At 54.3% G+C, this 25,747-nt stretch overlaps 2 protein-coding genes across 4 annotated transcripts; both read left to right on the forward strand.

Annotated features, from left to right (window-relative positions):
* The first annotated feature begins 2,175 nt into the window (after nucleotides 1-2,175).
* Nucleotides 2,176-2,627, forward strand: NANOS2 (nanos C2HC-type zinc finger 2). The gene has a single exon (XM_058709127.1). The coding sequence runs from the start codon at nucleotides 2,191-2,193 to the stop codon at nucleotides 2,605-2,607; it is 417 nt and encodes a 138-aa protein (XP_058565110.1). The 5' UTR covers nucleotides 2,176-2,190; the 3' UTR covers nucleotides 2,608-2,627.
* A 12,065-nt stretch (nucleotides 2,628-14,692) lies between these two features.
* On the forward strand, nucleotides 14,693-22,155 carry MYPOP (Myb related transcription factor, partner of profilin). 3 transcript variants are annotated; one of them, XM_058706428.1, is made up of 3 exons: nucleotides 14,693-14,994; nucleotides 15,899-16,450; nucleotides 20,817-22,155. In XM_058706428.1, exons 2-3 carry the CDS (start codon nucleotides 15,952-15,954, stop codon nucleotides 21,524-21,526), a joined length of 1,209 nt encoding a protein of 402 aa, XP_058562411.1. In that variant the 5' UTR covers nucleotides 14,693-14,994; nucleotides 15,899-15,951; the 3' UTR covers nucleotides 21,527-22,155. The 3 variants fall into 3 exon arrangements, with proteins under 3 accessions (XP_058562411.1, XP_058562410.1, XP_058562409.1); XM_058706427.1 differs by lacking the exon at nucleotides 14,693-14,994 and adding an exon at nucleotides 15,060-15,156; XM_058706426.1 differs by lacking the exon at nucleotides 14,693-14,994 and having other exon boundaries at nucleotides 15,068-16,450.
* Nucleotides 22,156-25,747: the final 3,592 nt, after the last annotated feature.

A 25,747-nucleotide genomic window follows, 5' to 3' on the forward strand; every position in this document is an offset into this window, starting at 1 on the left:
TCAAAAATAAAAATGAACATTTACAAAATGGCATCTTTCGATCGATAAATAAATAAATAAATAAACCACATCTCATCAGGCGGACACTAGCATCTCTGTGTAGACGTCCATGAATGAGACAGGAATAAACTGTGTGTTGTCTGGACAGTTGCCACCATTAGGCTGGGTGGTGGGGCTTCTAGAAATAGTGAACAACTCTGGGAAACAATATACGCGGTAATTGCGTTCCAAGAAAAGTCAGTGTATCTGAACATCTCGTGAAAGTGCGCTGGCGTTTATATGCAAAACACAGGTAGGTTCTAGGCTTAGATCATCATAAATGGCTTTTTCTACACATGTGGGTGTCCAATAACACCCTGGACAGTTAAATGGGGCCCAAAACAGATCTTGGTCATGTGGATTGTTGAGCCATCGGCATTCTCTGCTCACTAATTCCAGTCACACTTCCTTTTTTTTTTTTTTTTTAACGTTTATTTATTTTTTGAGACAGAGAGAGACAGAGCGTGAGCGGGGGAGGGGCCGAGAGAGAGGGAGACACAGAATCCGAAGCAGGTTCCGGGCTCCCAGCTGTCAGCACAGAGCCCGACGCGGGGCTCGAACTCACAAACTTCGAGATCATAGCCTGAGCCGAAGTCAGACGCTTAACCGACTGAGCCACCCAGGCGCCCCTCCAGTCACTCTTCCAATCGCTGTGACAAACCCAAAGAGCCCCCAACCATTTCCAAAACATCCCCTAAAGGCGATCCATAGTCCGATGGCTTCTAGCCACCCCTGCACGCTGGGCTGGCTTATCTTGGGATACTCGCTCTGTTCTGTCCACCCTATCCCTCTTGCTGTCCCCAAATTTTAGGCTTCCATAGCTTGCGTTCCTCTTTCTGGAAGATTCTTCTCTGTGGCTTCAGCTTCTAGGTCACTTCCCTCAGCCTCGCCTCCCTTGGAGCACCCTCGCTATATGTAAGCGGGTATTTTGGGTCTATTGTTTTCTCATTTGCTGGCTGTCCCCCCAGTGGACTGGGAGCTCGTGAAACGGGCACTAGGTAGCCGTCACTGCTGAGTTTCCAGCATCCAAAACAAGGAGCCTCGGTGACTCTGCACTGAGTGGTCAAGGCAACAAATGGAGATGGTTAGTGGAGGCAGAATTCCCCGAGGTGACGTGGGCAGGAGGCAAAGGCCTTCCTTGGCCCCCAAGTTCAGGTAGGATTTGTGACAATGCACAGGGCCATGACGGGGCATTCTAAGTAAGGCTGTGCCATGCCAAGGTCCCCTGCCTGCTGCTTCTAAGATCAATTCCCAGTATTTCTAGAGTCACATGGGGCGTGAATTCCAGTTACGCCATTTCCCTACTGCGTGACCTTGAGTACCTCCCTTAACCTCTCTGAGCCCCCTATCCTCCTCTGTAAAATGCAAGCGATAACCACCTCCTTGAGTGGCTATGAGGCTCAAAACCTGTTTATAGACGTCTCTTATAAAACACTGTGGTGTGCACTCAAAAAACAGTCATTGAATATATGTTTCCCAGGTCCAGACGTGATGGAAAAGTTAGCTTTTAGCCCAAAAGAGCTGGGAGGAGTGCTTGCTTTGGGGTCCCGAAGACCTGGGTAAGAGCCCCAGCTCGGGCACTCGCATGCTCTGTGACTCTGGGCCGGTGAGTTTCCCCCTCTGAGCTTCAGGTAACTCATCTATCACATGGGGCCCATAACTGCAGTGAGAAGGAGATCAGATCGTGCAGGGAACTGTGCAGCATAGCGTGTGGTGCGTGGTAAGGGGCGATTATTACAATCAGGAACGGGTCTGGAGTAAATGGAGGACCCCGGCCGGGGAGTAAAGGAGGAGGGGGGTGACAGGGGCATTTGTGGACACGGAGCTTTATTGAATGGATAGAGAAACTGAGGCCAGGGGAAAGGAAGGGCCTTTCTGGAAGTCACGAGGCACCCTGGAGGCAGAGCAAGGACCAGAGACCAGGGAAAGGGCCTCCTTCCTGATCTCTGTGGGGGATTACAGTCAGACGGAGTCGTGGGTAAGGAGTGGGCCCTTTAAATCCTAAGCTCCACCTTTGCTTAGAAGGGTCTTTGGGGGAGTATAAAAGGGGGTGCAGTTCCTCTCTGCTCCTTCAAAGCACCTGCTGCTCCTTCCCCCTGGTCCCGCGGCCCTGGCCTCTCTCTAGCCACGCGTCACCTCTGCCGGAGAGCCATGCAGCTGCCTCCCTTCGACATGTGGAAGGACTACTTCAACCTGAGCCAGGTGGTGTTGGCGCTGATCCAGAGTGGGGGGCAGAGGCCAGAGGCCCCAGGGACCGGGGAGCCGAGACCTGGGCCCCCGCTGGAGCAGGCTCAGGGTCCGGGAGGGCCCGGGGCCAGCGGAGGCCTGGCCACCTTGTGCAATTTCTGCAAGCACAACGGGGAATCGCGTCACGTCTACTCGTCACACCAGCTGAAGACCCCAGACGGCGTGGTGATGTGCCCCATCCTGCGGCATTACGTGTGTCCCCTGTGCGGGGCCACCGGCGGCCAGGCACACACGCTCAAGTACTGCCCACTCAACGGTGGCCAGCAGTCCCTCTACCGCCGCAGCGGGCGCAACTCGGCCGGCCGCAAGGTCAAGCGCTGAGGACTGCGAGGTGCCCGCCCCCCACCCCCTCCTGGTTCAGTCCCTGCCAAGTCCCAGGACCCTCCCCCTGACTCCCCCCCCCCCCCCGCCCTCTGGAACTCCTGGCCCCCCAGAAGGACATCCCTGCTGGATCCTGAAACAACAGAGGCTGTTAGGGGGCCAAGCCAGCCCTGCCCCTGGGACCTCTCGGCCACGGGGGTTCTGTCCTGGGGGTGTCTGTGGATTCTTGGTGCGGCAGGACCGCTGCCCTTTGGGACTGCACGGCCTCGTGGCCCTTTGTGCGCCACCATTCATGGATCTTTACTCCTCCTGGGGCTGCTGGGGACGCTAGCCCTGCCCCCCTTGACTTCTCAGCCCTCTGGTTCCATTCCTCGTGGATTCTTGCATCCATGGACCTAGGGGACACCGTGTGCTCTCCCAGGCCAGCCCTCAGAATCTGGAGAGAGTGAACAAGACTGGTTTGGACACTCCCCCCCCCCCCAAGAACTTTCCAGATGGGATTCTGACTCGAGACCAGCCTTGTCCACCTTCTTCAGCCACCTGTAGAGCCACCGGTGCCTCATGGACCTCCCTGGACTGTTCCTTCCCTGGCCCAGCAGCCCATCCATCATCAGGAGCTGGGGGAGGGAGGGGACACGGGGGGGGGCACCCTGTCTTCGAAGGCTTATCTGGGAGTAGAGAGCCTTGTGGTGGGCTGACATCTTTCACCGCCCCCCCCCCACCTTCTTGTTCATTCCATTTCACAGCACTCAACCCCCACCTGCAAATCACCAATGGGTGTTTTCCCCCAGCCCGAGGGCGTCTCTCCACTGCCTCCCACCCTTCAAATCCTGCTAGTTTGCTAAAGGTCTTTTTTTTTTTTCTCCTGTTTTTTTTCATCCTCCAACACTTAAGTCAACAAGCTCCCCGAGAAGCATGGGGTTTTAGTGCCCAGAAGGGAAAGGCAGGTGCCTAGATTTTATGTTAGGGGCGAAGTAAAGAAAGAGCCCAGGTCAGATTTTAAGTTGCGTGGTTTTTGGCTCCTGGCTGGGGCCCTGGGGGGGTTGAGCTCTGGCGAATAAAGAGCGTTTCTGGTTGTCTTTGAAATCACTGTTCTGTCTTCTCCCTGGAGGCTGGGGGAGGGAACCACGTTTGCCCCCAACGCAGGGAGGAAGAGCAGGAGGGGGTCCTGGGTTCCTCTCACGCCGTGTCCTCCCTCATGTCCTCTGACACAGGTCACCTATGGACTGGTCCCCACGTCCTGGCCTCCACCTTAACCCCAGATTCCCTTTCTTCCTCCTTCCCGGGGCTCTGTCCAGGGGTCCCTCTCCCGCCCCTCTAAACCACGGGTCTAAAAGGACCAACTCTAATGGTAGCTCTTAAACTTTGGTCTTCCAGACCCCCTTTGGAGAGCTGACAGAAAGTATGGTCCCTGCCCCTTAGAAAGGCACGTAGGCACAAAACATTGCCCGGAACATCAGGTCTCCTTTTATTCCACACGTTCACAGATATTTATTGATCACCTGCTTTGTGCCAGGCACCTTTCTAGGGGGTGTAGCAGTAAGCAACGCAGACAACACTCCTGCCCTCACGCACCTGACTTTCTAGTGGGGCGGGGGTGCACTGACGATTAATCAACAAATATCTCAGGAAATATTGGGTGGATGATGAGCGTTCCGCTGGGAAAGAAGGCAGGGGAAGGGAGAGACTGTTGCCTACAGGGCGGTCAGGAAAGGCTTCTCCGTGAAAGTGGCATTTGAGCAAAACCCAAATGAAGGGGCGCCTGGGGGGCTCCGCCGGTTAAGCGTCTGACTTCAGCTCAGGTCACGATCTCACGGTTCACAGGTTCGAGCCCCCGCTGTGCAGAGCCCTCTTCCGATCCTCTGTCCCCCTCTCTCTCCGCCCCTCCCCCGCTTGCATGCACGTGTGCGCTCTCTCTCTCTCTCTCTCAAAAACAAACATTACCTGAGCTGAAGTCGGACCCTTCACCAACCGAGCCACCCAGGCCCCCCTGCCCCCCCCCCCCTCATTTGTATTCTGCATGTATCTGTGTCTGGACATAATCTACTCTAGTCCCATTGACAGCTGATTTCTTCCCTCATTGAACCTTCCCCATTTTTATATTCTGTTAAATTGTCTTAGCTTAATTTTAGTTGGTTTTTCTCCTCCATGCATTTAAATTATTCCCAACCGGTTCCCAGAAGTCGGCTATGATTCTGGGGAGTTACGCTGAAAACTGAAGGTGTTCCTTTCCCCCCCGGGGGCCCGGCAGAATAGCTCCCACAAAGAAGGGTAGCGAGAAGGGCCCTTCTGCCATCAAGGAGGTAGGGTCCAGAGAACACAGCAACATTAGCAAGCGCGTTCATGGAGTGGGTTTCAAGAAGTGAGCCCCTCTGGCACTCGAGGAGATCTGGACACTCGCCACGAGGGAGATGGAAACTCCAGATGCGAGCTTGGACGTCAAGGCTCAACAAAGCTGTCTGGGCCAAAGGAAGAAGGAACGTTCCATCGTGTATCCGTGTGTGGTGGGTGGTCCAGAATACACAACGAGAATGAAAGTTCACCAGACCAGCTCTCTACGTTGGTTACCTATGCACCTGTCACCGCTCACAAAAAAATCTCCAGACACTTAATGTGGAGGAGAATTAGTCGCTGATTGTCAAATAAAGGTATAAAACTGAAAAAAAAATTAAAAATAACAATAAATTGAAAATAATAATAATTGAAGACAAGATTTTTTTTTAATTTTTTTTAACGTTTTATTTATTTATTTTTTTTTTCAACGTTTTTTATTTATTTTTGGGACAGAGAGAGACAGAGCATGAACGGGGGAGGGGCAGAGAGAGAGGGAGACACAGAATCGGAAACAGGCTCCAGGCTCCGAGCCATCAGCCCAGAGCCTGACGCGGGGCTCGAACTCACGGACCGCGAGATCGTGACCTGGCTGAAGTCGGACGCTTAACCGACTGCGCCACCCAGGCGCCCCTAACGTTTTATTTATTTTTGAGACAGGGAGAAACAGAACATGAACAGGGGAGGGTCAGAGAGAGGGAGACACAGAATCCGAAACAGGCTCCAGGCTCTGAGCTGTCAACACAGAGCCCGACGCCGGGCTCCAACTCACGGACCGAGAGATCATGACCTGAGCCGAAGTCGGACGCTTAACTGACTGAGCCACCCAGGCGCCCCTAAAGAAAAAATATTTGTAAAAAAAAAAAAAAAAAAAAAAAAAAGTCAAGGGAGCAACGTACCTTGACCTCCATCTTCCGGCACCTCACCCCCGTAGGGCCCCGTGCACCTCTGCGGGTACAACCTTGTCGTGACCTCCACACCAGATTTAGACCCAGCTCCCCACTTAGCCCAGACTCTCGATGAGTCACGGCATCCTGGCTGCCTCCCCTAGATGCCCAGGGGAAGGGGACGGCTGGGTGACACGCGGGTGGCCGGGGCAAGTCCCGGTTGGAGGTAATGGGGTCAATGACGACATGATGAGTATAAGGTGCTCCAAGGGTGTTACGGGTTGAGTTTTGTCCCCCCCACCCACCCAAAAAAAGGATGTGTTGACGTCCTAACCCTCAGCATTTCAGAATGTGACCTTCTCTGGAAACGCGCGGTCATCAGAGATGTGATTGGTTCAGATGAGGTCCTACTGGAGTAGGGTGGGGGGCCTTAATCCAACATGACCGGTGTCCTTATAAGAAGAGGAAAGAGGGGCGCCTGGCCGGCTCAGTCCGCAGGGCATGCAACTCTTGATCTTGGGGTTGTGAGTTCGAGCCCCAGGTTGGGTGTTAGAGATTGCTTAAAAGATCAAATAAAATTTTAGAAAGGAAAAGGAAAGAGAGGGGCACACAGGGAGGACAGAAGCAGAGATTGGAGTAGTCCTGCCACAAGCCAAGGAAGGCCCCGGGGCTGCCGGAAGCTCCCAGAGGCAAGGAAGGAACCTCCCCAGTGACTGCGGCACTACCGACAGCGTGGCTTCAGGATTTCTAGCTTCCAGAACTTGGAGAATACATTTGTGTTGTTTTAGGCCACCCAGTTAGTGGTATTGTTATCGGTGCCCTCGAAAACTGAGGCGTCCCTAAGAAAACGAATACACTGGGCATCCAGGGGAGGCATCCAGAATGTTCTTGGTGCCAGGGGAGTCTGGGTTGAGAGGGGAGCTGGGTCTAAATCAGCTCTCACGAGAAGGCTGGAGACAGGGAGCCATGGACAGCAGCGAGGCATAGAGAGCTCTGCAGGTGTGGGTACATCGAGGCAGGCTCAAGAGGCCTGGCATCCCCCAGCACCTCCCCCGTCCCCCATGAACACAGACAAGGCAGCTGGGCAGATGCACAAACACACAAGGCAGCCCCCTGGGCTCAGAGCAGGCAGACAAGGGGCAGGGTGGGCTGGGAGAGCATCTGGAAAGTTCTGCTCAGGGGCCTTGTGCGCCCACTCTGTGCCTGCTAGAGCACAGCAGAGGAGGAGACAAGAGGCTGCACTCCATGCAGAAGTGCAAATGCTTAGAAGTGACCCCCTTGGGGCGCCTGGGTGGCGCAGTCGGTTGAGCGTCCGACTTCAGCCAGGTCACGATCTCGCGGTCCGTGAGTTCGAGCCCCGCGTCAGGCTCTGGGCTGATGGCTCGGAGCCTGGAGCCTGTTTCCAATTCTGTGTCTCCCTCTCTCTCTGCCCCTCCCCCGTTCATGCTCTGTCTCTCTCTGTCCCAAAAAAAATAAATAAAAAAAACGTTGAAAAAAAAAATTAAAAAAAAAAAAAAAGAAGTGACCCCCTCCCTCCAGCACCACGCTGGGCTTAGGAGGGGCGGTTCTACACCCACTTAGAGCCAGGGAAGGAAAGTCAGGCCCTAAAGATGGCTCTAGAACCCCACAGAGTTCCCGATGCGCCCTGAAGCGTACGAGCCTCAGGCCGAATTCCCTGAACCTCAGTTTCCCGCTGTGCGCATGGGTGCCTACCATTTTGGGGGTCTCGGAAATTGAATTTGTGCCCCGGTGGAGGTCCAGGGGTCCCCCGGTGAGGTGTGACTATAGGTTAAAGCTGATTTCTTGTTTTTGGGGGGTGGGCAGGAGAAGCAGAGAGGGAGGGAAAGAGAGAGAATCCCAAGCAGGCTCTGCACTCCCAGCACAGAGCCTGACGCGGGGCTCGAACTCACGATCCGTGAGATCATGACCTGAGCCGAAGTCAAGAGTTGGAGGCTTGACCAGTTGAGCCCCCCGGGCGCCCCTCTACCAGCCATTCTGACAAACACAAACCTTCCTCCCAGACTCCACGCTCATCAGGTACCACTGCCCACGAAATACCCACGCGGATGTGCCATCGTGTCCAAAAAGGACATCCTGTCAGCTCTACCCCCCAGAACACACCCCACCATCCGACCGTCTCCCCCGCGGCTCACTGTTCCCTGATCGCCACCACAACCTCTCACCAGGACTAATGCAGTCACCTCCTCGCTAGTGTCCCCGCTTCCGCTCTTGACCTCCTAGAGTCCACTTCAAACCCCAACAAGAGTGACCCCGTTCCTCCTCAGCTCAGAGTCCTCCTGTGGCCCCTGTCTCACTAAGTAGAGGCCAGAGTCCTGGCCTCTCTCTCTCTCTGACCTCTTCTCCCCCGCCCCATGTTGTTATTGTTGTTTATTTATTTTGAAAGAGGGAGAGAGAGCACGAGTTAGAGAGCAGCAGAGAAGGAGGGAGAGAGAATCCCAAGCAGGCTCTGCATGTCAGCATGGAGCCCGATGCAGGGTTCACTGCGAAACTGGATGCAGGACTTGAACTCACGAACTGTGAGATCGTGACCTGACCCGAAGTCAACCGACTGAGCCACCCCAGTGCCCTCCCTCCTTTTTTTTTTTTTTTTTTTTTTTTTTTTTGAAGTCCTCACTGTTCCTTGAATGATCTGGGAACTCTCATGCCTCAGGGCCTTTGCACTTACCCTTCCCCCTACTTGGATTGCCCTTGCCCCAGATAGCCACACGTTTTGTTCCTTGCCTCCTGCAGTCCTTGGCTCGTACATCACCTCCTCTGTGAGATCTTCTCACCCTCTCACTCCTGATGTTTCTTTTTTTTTTTTTTTAAGTTTATTTAGTTTGAGAGAGAGAGAGAGAAAGAGAGAGCATGAGCAGGGGAGGGGAAGAGAGAGAGAGGGAGAGAGAGAATCCCAAGCAGTCTCCATGCTCAGTGTGGAGCCCAGTGAGGGGCTCGAACTCACAAACCGTGAGATCATGACCTGAGCCGAGATCGAGTCAGGCACTTAACTGACCGAGCCACCCAGGGGCCCCCGCTCCTGATCTTTCTTACCCTGTTCTATTCCTCTTTCCTCCTCAACACCGACCATCTAACAGGGTTTACCACTTACTTATTGATGACGTCTGTGGTTAAGATGGTCAGTTTGATGTATCCACTTGATGAGGCTAGAGTCCCCAGTTATTGAAACGCTAATCCTGGTGTTGCCACGAAGGCATTTTGTAGATGCGATTAAAGTCTATATTTAGTTCACTTTAAGTAAGGAAGATTATCCTGGATAATCGGGGTGGGCCTGATCCAATTAGTTGAAAGGTTTAGAGAGCAGAAACTTCCTCTCTCGAATTCAGTGCCTTTCACTTTTTTACTACAAACCACAATGAGAAATTCATTTCACGTCTTTTTTTTTTTAACGTTTATTTATTTTTTGAGACAGAGAGAGACAGAGCATGAACGGGAGAGGGTCAGAGAGAGGGAGACACAGAATCGGAAGCAGGCTCCGGGCTCCGAGTTGTCAGCACAGAGCCCGACGCGGGGCTTGAACTCACGAACCGTGAGATCATGACCTGAGCCGAGGTCGGTCGCTCAACCGACTGAGCCACCCAGGCGCCCCTTCGCGTCTTTTTCTTTAAAGCTTTTAAAAATGTTTTTTACTTATTTTGAGGGGGGCGAGCAGAGAGAGAGGAAGAGAGAGAATCCCAAGCACGCTCCACACTGTCAGTGCAGAGCCCAATGTGGGGCTTGAACTCACAAACCGTGAGATCATGACCTGAGCTGAAATCAAGAGTCAGACACTCAACAACTGAGCCACGCAGGTGCCCCAAAATTCATTTCACATCCTTTTTTTCAAATGTTTTTTTATTTTTTGAGAGAGTGTGAGCAGGGGAGGGGCAGAGAGACAGGCAGACATAGAATCCAAAGGAGGCTCCAGGCTCTGAGCTGTCAGCACAGAGCCTGACGTGGGGCTCGAACCCATGAACTGTGGGATCATGACCTGAGCCAAAGTTGGATGCTCAACTGACTGAGCCACCCAGGCGCCCCTCATTTCACATCTTGATTACACACACACACACACACACACACACACACACATCTGAAACAAAAGTTTCACAAAATAATAATCATTTCAGTAATATTAACACAACAAAGAGCTGTTCAAATAGTTTATACATATTGACTTAGCTAATACTCATCACAGTCTAAAGAGATAGATTCTGGGGTTAATCCCCACTTCACAGAGAGGAAAAGTAAGGCCCGGAGAGGTTAAGTAACCCTGTTCAAGTTTATACAACCAGCAAGTGGGAGAGTGTAAACCCTGCAGGGTTGAGCAATTTCCACTATCCTGAGATGAGTCTTTTTTTTTTTTTAACACTTATTTATTTTTGAGACAGAGAGAGAGAGAGAGCATGAACAGGGGAGGGTCAGAGAAAGAGGGAGACACAGAACCTGAAACAGGCTCCAGGCTCTGAGCTGTCAGCACAGAGCCCGACGCGGGGCTCGAACCCACAGACCGCGAGATCGTGACCTGAGTCGAAGTCGGATGCTTAACCGACTGAGCCACCCAGGCGCCCCCTGAGATGTGTCTTAAGAATGTCTGAAAATATCTAACAAACCAGAGTTCCTCCAAGCAATACTTACCCCACACAGCACATTCGGATATTTGGTTTCTTCAATGCTTGTGGCAACCCATTAAATATTTTTCAGGATCCACAGTTTAGAAAACATGCCTTAGAAAGGCTTCCCTGGGGTGCCTGGGTGGCTCAGTCAGTTGAGCGGCCGACTACTGGTTTGGGCTCAGGTCATGATCTCGCAGTTTGTGAGTTCGAGCCCCGAATCGAACTCCACGCTCACAGCTTGGAGCCTGCTTTGGAACTTCTGTCTCCTTCTCTCTGTCCCTCCCCGACTCGTGCTCCTGTTCTCTCTCTCTCTCAAAAATAAATAAATGTTTAAGAAGGAAAGAAAGAGAGAGGAAGGAAGGAAGGAAGGAAGGAAGGAAGGAAGGAAGGAAGGAAGGGAGGAAGGAAGGAAGAAAAAGAAAAGCTTCTCTGTTCAACCAGCATCCCAGGGCCCTGGCTCTCTGACCTCCTACACCCACACCTACAGACCTCTATCCGCCTCACCTCTGCCCATGGTTCCTTGTCTCCGGTCTTCTCATGAGCTCCAGACCTGATGTGGATCCACAGCGCCCCCAACCCAGTCTTCTCTGATTCCACCAGCATCCTGGATGCCTCCTCTCGATGCCCGGCGTGTGAGCTTTCCCAGCGCTGCCATAACAAAGTACCACAAACCAGTGACTTAAAACGAAACGTATTCTCCTAGTTCTGGAAGCTGGAGACCCGAAATCGAGCTGGTGGCAGTGCCGCAGTCCCTCCGAAGACGCTAGGGGAGGATCCTTCCTCGCCTCTTCCTCCGGCCTCCTTGCTTCCTTCCTTGCCTCTTGGAGTTTCTGGAAGCCCCCGGCCTGCCTTGGCTTGTGGTAGGATCACTCCCATCTCTGCCTCTGTCTTCCCTCCGTGCGTCTCTTTCCTCTTCGTATAAGGACACCGGTCATGTTGGATTAACGGTCCCTCCTACTCAAGCATGGCCTTATCTCAACTAATTACATCTCCAATGACCCTATTTCCAAAGAAGGTCTCATTCTGAAGTCATGGAGCGGTTAGGACTTCCACGTATCTTTCTGGGGGGACAAAGTGGAGTGCCTTACAACCACCTTGTCCTAGCTGACTCCACACCCCCGACAGGAACCTGGAGCAGAGAACCGGCTGTCACCTAGAGGGCTCCCTTCCCCTCCCCAGACTGACAGTCACACCCCCTGTACATGCTGCCTCTCAAATATCTCCCAATTCATTTCTACCCTTCCCACCGTCCCCTGCCTAGTCTCCTCCACCTCTCTTCCTAGCTCCCTCCTGCCCCTGCCCCAGATTTCTCTTTTAAGTCTAGCCAATAGTCTTCCTCCTTCCCATAAGAGCGGGGGAGAGGGGTGTCTTTCTAAAGCTCAAATCAGACCCTGTCCTTTCTTGCTCAGAACCTGCACTGAAGTTCCTTAATGCTGCCCACCAGGCCTGGTGTGGGCTGGCCCTGAGCTCTGGACCTCATGGGGCCCATGGCGGGACCTCATATAAACCCAGCCCTGGCGAAAGTCAACTTGTGTTACTCACTGTGCACCTGCACCCACTCAGACAAGTGCGACCCGAGAAAAATCCGTCTCACTTCAACCTCATAGCCGAGAACCTCCAAAGATTGGGTCTATCTGTCTACATTTCCCCGGCCACTCACTCACTATTTCAATCCTTTCTCCTTTGTTGTCCCTCACCTCGGAGCCTCCCTCTCACCTCAGACCCTGCTTCCTACTCTCCTGAGACAACCGAAGGAACAGAAGAGAAAATTCACATGGCCCTGACATCACATCCTGCCTCCTGCCTGCCTCTGTGCCCTCCCCCTCCCACTGTTTTCTGTAGATGACCAGCTCGCGCCCCTTGGACCACTCTCTACTTGCGCCCGCCCTGCCTAGTCAAGGCTCCAGCCACTCTCCCCTCTCTCCTCTGCACCATTAATCTCCCCTCTTGTGATTCATCCTGAATCGGGACACACCATACTTTTACAACTCCCATCTTTCAACATTTTTTATTTATTTTTGGGACAGAGAGAGACAGAGCATGAACGGGGGAGGGGCAGAGAGAGAGGGAGACACAGAATGGGAAACAGGCTCCAGGCTCCGAGCCATCAGCCCAGAGCCTGACGCGGGGCTCGAACTCACGGACCGCGAGATCGTGACCTGGCTGAAGTCGGACGCTTAACCGACTGCGCCACCCAGGCGCCCCACAACTCCCATCTTAAATAAACCTCTGGAGATCCCATGCCCCCTTCCAGATATACCCCTTTGCTGTGCTGGAAAGGATCATCTACACTGGTTCTCCCCAAACCCTCTCAACAAACACATAAGCAAACCCTCTCTTGAACCCATCCAGTCAGACCACTGACCCCACCGCATCACCAAAGTTGCCCTCTTCGAGATTACTGATGACTTCCAGATTGCTGGTCCCAACGGTCAGCTCTCAGGCTTATGGGCCTTGGGCTCTAGGCAGCATTTGGCATTGATTCCTCCCTTTGTCTTTGATTGACGCCCTTCGCTTGGCCTCCCGGACAGCAGACAGCCCTGGGTCTCCTCTCATTTTACTCATTCTTCAACCTCCTTTGCTGGTGTCAGCCCTCTACCACTGGAGTGCCCCCACCTCAGGCCGGAGACTTCCAGCTACAGCTGTTCCCTCTCTAACCTCTCCCGTTCTTGGGGATTTCGATTCATGTAGTCACTGACAACGTCTAAATTTATATCTCATGACCCAACCGCTCCCCTGACGTCCGGTCTCAAACATCCAACTGCCTACCCCACATCTGTACTCGGTTGGGTAAAGGCCACCTCAAGTTTGGGGAAACTTGAACTCTTGATCCACTTGAACCCCTGCCCATCTTCCCTTCCGGTAGCTCCAGACTTTTTTTGTTGCTCAGACCCAAGACGGCGGAGTCACCCTCAACTCCCCTCTTTCTCTCGCTTCCTGTACCCAGCTCTACTGCCCCCACCCTCCCCGCCTACCCCTCTGGCGGGAACCCCCACCCCCTCTCTCCTGAACCACCTGTCTCCTCAGTTCCCTGGGCCCCCAGCTTCCACTCTTGCTTCCTAACTCCATTCCTCCCCGCCGCGGAGGAAGCCTATTAAAACCAGAGCCAGACCATGGCCTTCCTCTGCTCGGGGCCCTTCTGTGACTCTCACTCGGGTAAAGGCCGAAGGAAGTCCCTTACAGGGCTCGGTAAAGCCTGCACGGTCCTGGAACACCGCAGGGCACAGCCTTACTTCTGGCTGCACCCGCTTCCTCACCTCCTTCGCGTGTCTACTCAAATGTCCCCTTCTCAGGTAGGTCTCCCTTGCCAACTTATTTTAAAGTCACAGACACATCCAGGCACCATACTCCCCAACCCTGTTCCGAGGTCTGTGTTGTCCCCATAATGTTCATCACCTCCTCACGTATGTATCATATTTGCATACTGTTTCTCCCAGCTAAAATGTGATTTTAGCGTTTACTTATTTTTTTTTTACGTTTATTTATTTTTTTGTGAGACAGAGAGCGAGCGGGGGAGGGGCAGAGAGAGAGAGGCAGGCACGGAATCTGAAGCGGGCTCCAGGCTCTGAGCTGTCAGCACAGACCCGGACGCGGGGCTCCAGCCCACGAACCATGAGATCATGCATGACCTGCTTAACCGACTGAGCCACCCTGGTGCTCAGATTTTTTTGTCTTTTGTATTCGCTGCACTTGGAACCGCGTAGGTGCTCAATAACTATTTGTTGAATAGATGAACGAAACGCTGTCTGTTGAATGACCTTGAGGACTCCTGCAAAGATGCAAATCAAATTTCTCAGCCCGACTTAACTCCATCACCCTTTCTGCCAGCTCATCCAACCCGTGTTCTAGATTAATTGCTGCCTCCGCGCATCTGCTTAAAGCCGTACCTGCGCCAGGATCACCCTCCCTACACGCCGAACTCTCCCTCTAAATTCTCGCTCCCCGCGCCATGACGTCACTGTGTGGACAGGGGCCCCCAGGCACCGTTGGCAGGTTGACGGGTTGCCATGGTTACTGCACCGCCTGGGGTGGAATATCCCCAGGGTGCCCCGCCCCCGTGGGTACGAGTTGGCTGGCAGATCCAGGGCAGCCCCGCGCCGGGGCAGGTACGAGTGGGCGGCAATCCGGTTTTCTTACGCCCCCGCCCCGCCCACACCGTTGTCATGGAAACGCAGCGCCTCCCTTTAGCGCCCTCTCCCTCCCCTTTCTCCTAGAGAAGGGGACCCCAGCACAGTAAGAGGGCTGGGTTCGGCTGGAAGACTGGCCGAAAAGCGAGGACGCAGCTTGTTCTCAGCGCTCTCTCTCTCCATCATTTCTCCCACTTCCTCCAAGGATTGCTACGCCTGCGCAGGGACGCAGCCCCGGGATACCAAAGCTAACTAGGAGCGAGGGGCACGCATGCGTGGACAGAGTTCCGCGCGAATGCTCTTGTGGCCTCAAGAAGCTAGGGGAACGAACGCAGCGCTAATGTTGCGCCTGCGCAGCTAAGCCCCCACGCGAGGAGGGCGGTGGAAGGCAATTCTGCGCTTGCGCCGTGGGAGGGGCGTGAAACTCTAGCGGTAAGGGCGTTGGGGGCTGACTGGCGCTAGGTGCGCCTGCGCCATGGCTCTTGGGGCGGACGGGGGCGGGGCCCAGAGGGGGACGAGAGAGGAGGGGGGAGGGAAGAGGCCGCAGAAGCCCGAGCCTTGACCGACGGGCAGGCGGGGGCTGCGGCGGCGCCGGTGAGTGACCCGCGGCCCGACTCGGTCCCCACCCTCCACGACCCTCACTCTTCATGGAGTCCCCCATCGCCTCCGTTGTCCCCTCTTACTCCCGGACCCCTTTACCCCCAGAGATCCTCTTAATTCCTGGCAATCCCCAGAGCCCCCACAATCCCCGCAGACCCTAATCCCTAGTATTTGATAGTCCCAGCTTCTCCACTGTCCCAGGAGCCCCCAACTCCCCATTCTACCTGGACATCCCTTCTGAGGACCCCATCTCGTACCGTTCTTACAGACGTCCTATTGCCCCGGAGCCCCCAGAGCGCTCCTCTGCTCCAGATCCCCCCTTCTTGCTGCGTCTCTCCTTCAGCATCTCCTTACCCCCATGCTTCTTCGACCCCGAGACACCCCCATTCTCCCTCCATTTCGCTTTCTCCCATGCCCCCATTCTCCTCTAACTCCTGCAGACACCCCCTCTTCTTTCGCCTTTCCTCATTTCTCTCCACCCCTCCAGACCCTCCCCCAATTTCCATCAACTCCTCGGCGTGGCACTTTGCGCCGCGCGAGGCACAAGAGGAGCGCTCGGCGGGTGTCAGCTATTATTAGGCGCTCTGAATGTCCCCCGTGGCCCGTCGCCCCCGGCCACTCTCCGCCCCAACCCCTGGCCCCGGGGGCAGTGGAGGCGGTGTCTGGGCGGCCGGGGTGGGGCTGGCGGCGCGCGGACGCCGAGCCCCCGCCAGCGCCGTGCGCCCTGTGCCCGCAGCGCCGGCGCCCCCCCATGCGCCAGGCGGCCGGACGGCGGCGTCGGGGGGCGCCATGGCCTCGGCGGCGGCGGGCGAAGCGGAAGAGACCACCCGGCTGCGCAAGCCGCGCTTTTCGTTTGAGGAGAACCAGATCCTGATCCGTGAGGTGCGCGCCCACTACCCACAGCTCTACGGCGCGCAGAGCCGTCGGGTGAGCGTGGCCGAGCGGCGGCGTGTGTGGGACGGCATCGCCGCCAAGATCAACGGCATCACCAGCTGGAAGCGCACTGGCCAAGAGGTGCAGAAGCGCTGGAATGACTTCAAGCGCCGCACCAAGGAGAAGCTGGCCCGCGTGCCGCACTCCACGCAGGGCGCCGGGCCTGCCGCCGAGGACGCCTTCTCCGCGGAGGAGGAGACCATTTTTGCCATCCTGGGGCCGGGAGTGGCGGCACCGGGAGCTGGTGCGGGAGCCGAGCAGCCCTCGGTGGCCGCTTCCTCACAGCCGTCAGCCGCAAGTGCGGGCACCCAACGCTACGTCTTGTCCGAGGACCGCAGGGAAGACCGACGGGCAGGTGAGTTCCTTCGGTGTCACCGTAGCCAGAGCAAGACAGTCGCGAACTCAGCTGTTTGCTCGGCACGGTTCCCCAGCTCTTTACGTGGCTTGCCCAAAGTCCCACAGCCCATGACTGTCAGCGTCATGAACGGAACCTAGAACGCCTGGCTCCAGAGTCCACACCTGGGATTATCAGCACAGGCAGGATTGTAATGTAGGGTAGTGACCAATGGAGGCTGACCGGGCTCCCATCGTGACTTTGTCACTCAGCTGTGTCATTCTGGGTACGTTATCGCAGGTCAGTTTCCACATCTGTAAAATGGGGATTAAAAAAAAAAAAAAAAAAAAAAGCCCCCACCTCAAAAGCATGCCGTGAAGATTGAACGAGTTAATATGCGTAAATTGCTGAGTACAGGGCTTCCTGAACCTTCCTCGTTCGCTATTGATAGGATTACCAATGCTGCGAGGTATGAACTATTTTGCCATTTTATGTATCAAAGCCTTAGAGAGGTTTGGTAACTTTCCCAAGGTCATGCCATGAATAGGGGAAGTGTGGAGAGCAGAGTACAAAGACATCCCACTTGGCCTTGACTCTGGCTTCTTATTTCTTCTACAGCTATTTCCCCAGCACCTCCCCTGTACTGGGCAGTGTTGGGGACACTGCGGTGAGGGAGACATCTCCAGCCCTGCCCTCCTGGGCCTGAGTTTGCGAGTCCCAAGGGGGCACCTAACCCAGGCTGGAGGTCAAGGAAGGCTTCCTGGAGGAGGAGACATCAGAACAGCAGAGTGAGAATGAAGAGCTGAGGAAGTGTTGCTGGTAGAAGAAACAGCATGTAGAGTGGCTTTGAGACAAGAAAGCTTAGCCAGTTTAGGAACTGAGAAGTTTCCAAGTTAGAGGAAGGGGAAAGTAGAAAAGATTGAAGAAATGTTTTGAGATGAGGTCAGAGAGGTCAGCAGAGGCCAGACAGTGAAGAATTTTATCCAGAATGCCATACGGAGTCACTGAAGGGTGTTTTCAGAAAGGGACGGAGGTGGATATGATCAAACAAGTTCAGGATCATGTGGTTCAGAGAGTTTCATTCATCCACCCAAGGTCACCCAGAAAGTAAGGAGTAGAATCGGGACTCAAATGCAGGTTGTGTCCAACTCACAATGCATGCACTTAACTTAACCACTGGGCTAGATTGTCTGGCAATCACAACAACAATTAATATTGACTGAGAGTTAATGGGTATGCCAGAATTAGATCACACGCAGTTTGTAAGTGAAGGTCAGAACTTTGGACTTTATCTTCAGGGCATTTGGGAGGCGTGAAAGTGTCTTAAGCAGGAGAGAGAGACACGATCACGTGGGACCCCTGTTCTCCACATGAATCTCAAACCTCATTGTTTCTGTCTGTGAAACGGCCACACTGAACCAGAGCAGAGACGGCAAACATTTTTTCGAGAGTCGTACAACCGTGTTATTCCTGCATTAATTCAACAAATATTTATCGAGCGCCTATTCTGAGGGAGGCGCTGTGGCAGATGCTGGGAAGACTGTGGAGAAAAAGCCACCTTCCCTTTTCTTACGGAGCCAGCATTCCAGTTATTGGAGAAAGACACGAACAGACAACCCCAAAACAGATCACGTACCAGGAGGTGATAAGAACTAAGAAGAAAACTAAAGCATCTTAAAAGGATAGGGAGTTGGGGTGCCTGGGTGGCTCGGTCCGGTTAAGCGTCCAAATCTTGATTTCCGTTCAGGTCGTGATCTCACGGTTCACAGGTTCGAGCCCTGTTCGCACAGGTTCGCACACACACACACCTATTTTACAGGTGGGGAAATGGAGGCCGAAAGGTTGCAAATAAATGATTTTAAATGTGGCAGCGGCCCTTCCGTGACCCCTGTGGGCACGAAGTGTGGGCCATTTTCTATTCTATTGTTCAGTAGGCTAGAAGAACAGTATTCCAGAGTGGCAACAATCCTCGCACCCCTCATGAGGGAGACTTACCACTCTTGAGCCCTCAAATGCCTCTTCTCGCATTCACCAGCACTGCGATGTCTCTCTGGGCCTCAGGTCTCTGCATCTGTAAAATGGGATGATAATGGGGGCACGTACCCCTTCCCCTCCACCCCCGCCCCCAGGAGAATGGCTGCGAGGACTCACTGAAATAATGTAGGAGGAAAGCATAGCCGCTTCGCCCAGGGCCTGGCCAGGAAAGTGTCCAACAAGTGTTAGCTCCGGTTATCATCTCTCTCCGTGCCTCCCCCACCTCCTCTGCCTGCCTGGTCCAGGGAGGCTGGACCCCCAGCATTGAAGGCTGGAGGGGATTGGCTGTTTCTGCAACAGGAGAGCAGGGAGATCAGATCTGGCCTAGGAGCAGGAAGCAGGCTTCTCTGAGGAAGGACTATCTGAACTGGCCAAGAGGCCATGCAAGGGGGATACTCTTAATAGAGGGAACCTCACGTACACTCTCCCTGAGGCAAGGAAGAGGGACCGAAAGGGGTAAGGGCTAGGGCTTTGTAGCCTTAGGGGATGGACTGTCCCCTGTGGGTGCTGGGGAGCTGTGGGAGGGTTGCAGCAAGGACCTGGGGCCTGGGGCCCCCTTCCGTGCTGACTCCTTGGAAGCCACAGTTCTTTTTTCATTAAAGAAAACATTTTGTGCTGGACATTGTTCTAGGCGCTGGGTAAACAGCAGCGAACAAAACAAAGCCCTGCCTGATGGAGCTGACATCAGGAGGAGGAGACAGACAACAAACAGAGCGACCCCATGCCAGGTGGAGATAAGTGCTAACAAAAGAAATCAGGTAGGGTTAGGAGAGAGAAGAGGACAGAGATGGGAAATGCTGTCGACAGAAGGTCAAGGAAGATCTTCCCAAGGAGGCCGCATTTGAGCAGAGGAGCTGAGAGAGAGGGAGCCAGGCAGGTGTCTGGGGAAAGATCTCTCCAGGCCAAGGAACAGCAAATGCAAAGGCCCCGAGGCAGGAGCAGGCGTATTGTGTGTGTGGACCAACAAGAAGGCCAGTGTGGCTGGAGCCTAGTGAGTGAGAGAGAGAAGGGAAGGGGTAGAGTTGAGGTCAGGGAGGCACTGGAGCAAATTGTGCAGAGCCTTGAGAGCCTCAGGGACTTTGCTTTTAGTCTGAGACGTGAGAGCCCCAGGAAGCTTTTGAGCGGGGGAAAGACAACATCTGACTTGTATTTGTTAAACACCTTTATTGAGATACAATTCCCATACCGTACCGCCACCCCTTTAAAGAGGACAGTGCGGTAGCTTTTAGCATCCTCGTGGAGTTGGGCAACCATCACCACTGTCAATCTTAGAACATTTTCGTCACCCGAAAAAGAAACCCCGCATCTCCCAGCCATCACCCCGACCTGGCCCCCCCCCAGCTCCGCCCAGCCCCAGGCAACCAACCACTAATCTACTTTCCGTCCCTGGTAGCTTTGCCTGTTTGGACATTTCCTATACATGGATCCTCGGATATGTGGTCCTCTGTGGGTAGCGTAACCGACACGTATATTGTTTGGACCTCTGAGACTTTGGAGGAGGCCGGCGACCCAGTCGAGGAAGCAGTTGCAAAAGTCCCAAGCGGGAAATGCGGGTGGTTGGACTGGGAGGGGCTTGTGGAGGTGGATGGAAGCGGGACGTTGAAATAGTTTGAAGGCAGAGCCAGTGACCATTGTACATGGACAGTGTCTGGGGCGAGAAACAGAGTGAAAGTTGTGCCCCCCCCCCCCCCCCCCCCCCCCCCCCGCCAGCGGCTGGAAGGATGGGGCTGTCGTCAGCAGCGATGGGGGGCGGCGGAGCTGGGAGCGGGATGTGACAGGGTCAGGAGCTCAGCTCCAGGCAGGAGAGTGTGAGGCAATACTAGACCATCGAGGGGCTGTGTGGCTGGTACACAAATGGGGCAGAGGTTTCAGGCAAGGCCCGGAAATCTGAAAGCCTCTGTATGCAGACTCTGTCCAAGTTCGGGAGCGTGAATGAAGTCTCCGGTGACAGGAGACCGCGTGCGGAAACCCAACAGGCTTGGGGTTGAGGGTTGAACTGGTACAGACCACAGCTGAGGGAGAAATCCCACCACCCCGCCAGAGAGAGCCCGTGGAGGCGTGTAGTGGGGGGAGCGTCCAGATAGTTGGAGGAGCCTTCTAGAATGTTGGTTCTGCCTGGCTCCAGCAGGGGACCCTCCAGGACCCTGTTTCCACCAAGGCTGGCATCAGCCACCAGGGGGTCATTCGCTATATTGTTTTCCTCCCCTGTGTCCTCCTCCAAGGCACGATCTGACTTGGGTTTTGAAAAGATGGCTCTGGAGCCAGGGCGGGTGGGAGGTGGAAAGGGGAAATCGAGACACATGGTGGGGGGGAGGGGGGTCACGTCACCTTACCTACATCTCTCTCTCCACAGATACACCAGCCCACAGCAAGGGGGGCTCCAGCAGCCCCGAGCAGTGGGCCCGGCCCTCCTGCAGCCCCCAGGAAGGGGGCTGCCCGCCACCCAAGGAGCGTGAGTCCCCGCCCCCTCCGGCCCTGCAGACCGTGCAGCTGCCGCGCCTGGCCTTGTCTCCTCCGCCCCCGGCCCCTCCACCGCCACCACCCCAGCCGCCTCAGCAGGTCCACGTGGCACCCTCGTCCCCCAGCCCACCACCTCCTCCACTGCCACCACCCACGCCCTCGGCCCCGGACCCCTCCCTGGACTTACTGCGGGCCCAGCAGGAGACGGCCAACGCCATCCGGGAGCTGGCTGGCACCCTTCAGCAGGGACTGGCCAAACTGAGCGAGGCCCTCAGCGCCCTACTGCCCCTTCTGCCCGGAACCGCCGTCGACAGGCTGCCCCCGCCTCTGCCCCCACCCCCGCCCCCGCCCCCACCCCCCAGGCCCCTCTTGCCCCCGCCTACCCCGAAAGCGGAGATCACCCCAGAGCCCGTGTCCGTGGTGGCTGCTGTGGTGGACGGAGCGGTGGTAGCAGCCAGGGGGGTGATCATCGCCCCTAGGAGCGAGGAGGCGGGGGCCCCCCGGCCTCCCCCGGCTCCCCTTCCTCCCCACGACTCACCCCCACACAAGAGGAGGAAAGGTTTCCCTACACGGAAGAGGCGGGGGCGTTGGAAATCTCCCTGAAATCTGCTGTTGGGTTCGAGCTCCTTCTGCCTGTACCTCCTCCCCACCCCCACCCCCAGCTTAGCCCAGTGGAGGAGGGCGACGCACCTTCCCCATCTCGGCTGCACCCTGGCTCCCTGCTGCGGGGGGGGGGGGGGGGGCGCGAGCACCCCACTCCCTATACTAGTTAGTGCCTGATTCTCAGGGGGGCTTGTTGATGGGTCCCCCACCCCCTTCTCCAGTACAGCGCTGTCTGCCTGGCTGCTTCCCTGAACCCTAACTTCTAAGCCATCAATTTTACGTTATTTATTATTGCCCTTTGTGGGTTGCGGAGAGAACCTCTCGGGTCTGCACATGCGCCCCCCTTCCCTGACAGCTCCTGGTCTTGACTTGAAGAGAATTGACCCGTAGGGGCCTCCTCACCTCCCCAATCCAGACTTTGGAGGGGATGGGAGTCGCAAAGACAAATCAGAATATGGATGACAAAGGATATAGCAGTCTGTACCCTAGGGAGAGGGGGGGCAGAGTTCTCACTGGGGAGATACAGGTTGGGCCCTCTGCCTCCCATTGCCGTCTCTGACTTCCAGAGCTCAACCCCCTCATTTCTCCCCAGTGGTGACAAGATATGAATAAACTTATTTTTAATACAATTACTTCGGGCTCTGAGACAGGCCTGGGGTTTCAGCACCTACACCTGTCCCCCTCACCACCCTCCCTCCCCCGACCCTGCCTCCATGGACCAGTGGCATCCCTTTGAAGTTGGGAGGCTGGTGATTTTCCAGCTTTTTTCTTTCTTTCTTTCTTTCTTTCTTTCTTTCTTTCTTTCTTTCTTTCTTTCTTTCTTTCTTTCTTTTTCTTTCTTTCTTTTTCTTTCTTTCTTTCTTTCTTTCTTTCTTTCTTTCTTTCTTTCTTTCTTTCTTCTTTTCTTCCTCTTTTCTTTCTTCCCTTCCTTCCTTCCTTAAAGCCATCAGATCCTGTGTTCAAATCTTATTCCAACTTATTCATCCTTCCCATACCAGCCTAAGTGTCCTCTCCTCCAGGAGAGCTTTCTGGATTTCCTCCTCCAGGCTAAGATGGGTCTGCTCAGATTATCTTCTAGTGTCCTCTGTTCTCTAAATGAATACATGCCTTTATCTGTTTAAAGCTTCCCCCCACACACACACACCCCCACCCCCTTTTCATGAAGGCAAGAGCTGGTTTTCTTTTTTACTCCCAAACCTGCTGGAAAGCAAAGTAGCCAATAACCACCACCCTGAAATCAGCCACACCTGGCTCCGTCCCTGGTGCTGCCCTGGCTAGCTGTGTGGGTCTCCCTTTTCCTCGTCTGTAAAATGGGCATAACAATGTAGGCGTCTACATCTACATTCTATGTTCATCCTTCAGGCAGCTCAAATATCGCTGCCTCAGGAAAGTCTTTTCTGGCACTCCCTCTCCCCTAGCAGTCGGGGGGTGGGGGGGTAGGGAGGTGGGGAGAATGCAGTTAAATAATCATTTGAGTAAATTTAAGTTGAATGTCTGCCTCCATCACCAGGATGAGCCTTGTCAGGGCAAGGCCTGAATGTATCTCAGTCACTGCTGTGTCCTCAGCCTTGCCCGACACAGAAGAGGGTTGCATCTTTGAATTAATGAGCAGCTTAAAAAACGGTTTCCATTTATGTATGCTGTTCCTTTTCTGGGCCAGGCACCATGCTAAACGTTTATATGCGTGTTTTCATTTCAACTTGGAGCTATCCAATGAAGAGCAACTTCTACAGCGTCTCTGTCCTGAGAAGTGTAGGGACTTGCCCTAAACCTGCCAGGGGACAATCCCAATTCAGCCCACCTGAAGCCGAACTCTGGCCAGAACTCTTGACCCCCCACCCCCCCCAGGAGTGTTTACTGAAGAATGGCTTAAACGCAATTTTAGGTGATCCCTGAATGGCCTCTTTAGTGGTTCCATACATAGTGTTAACTTACTTGATTAAAATGTAGCTAGTACATAAAAAAAAGTAGGACTGTGCCCATAATACAGACATACCTCGTTTTATTGTGCTTCGCAGATACTGCATTGTTTTTTTTTAAGTTTATTCGTTTTGAGAGAGAGAAAAGGAGAGAGAACACAAGCAGGGAGGAGCAGATAGAAAATCCCAAGCAGGCTCCGCACTGTCCACGAAAAGCCTGATGCAGGGCTCAGACTCACCAACCATGAGGTCATGACCTGAGCTGAAATCAAGTGGGACACTTAACTGAGCCCCCCCCCCCCCGGGCGCCCCAGATACTGCATTTTTTTAGAAGCTGAAGGTTTGTGGCAACCCCGCCACAAGCAAGCGTATCAGTATCCCTTTCCCAACAGCCGCTCACTTGTATCTGTGTCACATTTGGGTAATTCTTTGACTATTTCAAATTTCCTTATTATTATTACATTTGTTACGGTGCTGTGTCATCAGGGACAAAATCTGAAAGCTCAGACGATGGTGACCATCTTTTTTGGCAATAAAGTATTTTTTAGAAGTTTTTTTTTTTTTTTTTAATGTTTATTTTTGAGAGAGTTAGAGCGTGAGCAGGGGAGGGGCAGAGATGGAGAGAAAGAATCCGAAGCAGGCTCTAAGCTGGCTCGAGCTCACCAACTGTGAGATCGTGACCTGAGTGGAAGTGGGACACTTAACCGACGGAGCCACCTAGACGCCCCAGCAATAAATGTATTTTTAAATTAAGGTATGTACCTTGTTTCTTTGGACACAATGCTGTTGCACACTTAATACGTTACAGCCTAAACTTAACTTTCAGATGCACAGGAAAAAGCGGAAAGTTTGTTTGACTTGCTCTATTGTGCTATTTGCTTTATTGCCAAGATTTGTTGTATCGTGGTAGTCTGGAGGGAGGATGCAGTATTTCCGAGGTATGCCTGTATTGCTCAGGAGGAGGCAAACGTAGATGGCCTTTTTTCCCAGGGGAGTCCATATAAAGAAAACAATACAGGTTGTAAGTGAAATTGCAAAGCTGAGGCTGATGTTTGGATAACAAAATCACAGCGGCTGTGATTGCAGCGGGCTGGGGGAGAGGAAGCAGACAGTCCGATTAGTTTGAAAACCAGTAATGAATGCAACTCGGGCAAGTCACGTCAATACTTTTGAGCGCTTATCACGGACCCAGGCTTAGCGGACAGAAAGAGGGTGATGGGGGGTTAGAACCCGAAGACTTGCCTCTCCTCCCCTCCCTACTCTTCCAGTCTGACTCCCACTGTTCCAGATGTTGAGAAGAAAAACCTGGGCGGGGGGAGTCCCCAAAGCCCGGTTGGGCCGATCAGGGAATGAGCGCTCAAGGCTGGAGAAAGGTGGTTTCCCCGGAAACTAACCCCACAACTCTTACTCGCCATCTCTGGCCTCCGTCCCTTCCCCCAAATTAGGGAGCAGTACAGGGTGAGGATTTCCTCAACCCAGTGCTCCGAAAAAACGTAAAGCCACCCCAAAATTGAGCCGGGGGTGGAAGACAGCGGGAATCGGGAAGGCCTCCCCCAACCTCCCATTTAGCGGAAGTGCGTCGTTTGTCCTCGCTGCAGAGCATTTTGGGAATTGTAGTGAGTGGTTGATGGGGCTGGCAGGGAGAGCTACAGTGTAACCCTTTGTAGACCAGAGCGCGCCGGCAGAACTGGAAGAGAGTTCGAGGGCGCTCGACCACTCTCTTTAATCGATGAGGCAACTGAGGCAGAGGCCTTGACCGAGAGGCCTTCGTTCTTCCCCTTTCTCCCGCTGTTGCCAGCCCCATTCCGAGAATGGTATACAAGAGTTGAGGAAAACGAACTGCCATGCAGAACCCTCCCTCCCCCAGTTGCCAGCTTCCCGTCCCCCTACCCCGAAACCGTCCAATCAGAGCCCCTCCGCCCCGCCCCGGGAGATGCTGCCTTCCTAACCAGTCATTGGCCCACCTCTGATGGGCGGGGAACTGAGCCTCAGAAAGAGCAAGACTTTTGCCTAAAGCTGCACAGCAAGTCGGAACAGAAATTATGCGCGCGGAACCCTGTCCACTTCCTACCATTTCTGAACCCGTGGCAGCTCTGGCCATTCATATCTCCTTTCCGCCCCCAAACCCTGTGCCGGAGCTCCGCGAAGCGCGCCGAACTCCCTGCCCCGCCGTGATGAGTGGTCGGTCGGGTTTGCGCGTCGGAGAGGCGGCGAGCCCACTCCCTCTGCCGCCGGCTGTCCCCTTTAAGAATCAGCCCCGGCGGGACTACGTTTCCCAGAAGGCTTTGCCGGCGCGTTATGT

Source organism: Neofelis nebulosa, chromosome 17, assembly GCF_028018385.1.
Source record: "Neofelis nebulosa isolate mNeoNeb1 chromosome 17, mNeoNeb1.pri, whole genome shotgun sequence".
NCBI classification, from domain to species: domain Eukaryota; kingdom Metazoa; phylum Chordata; class Mammalia; order Carnivora; family Felidae; genus Neofelis; species Neofelis nebulosa.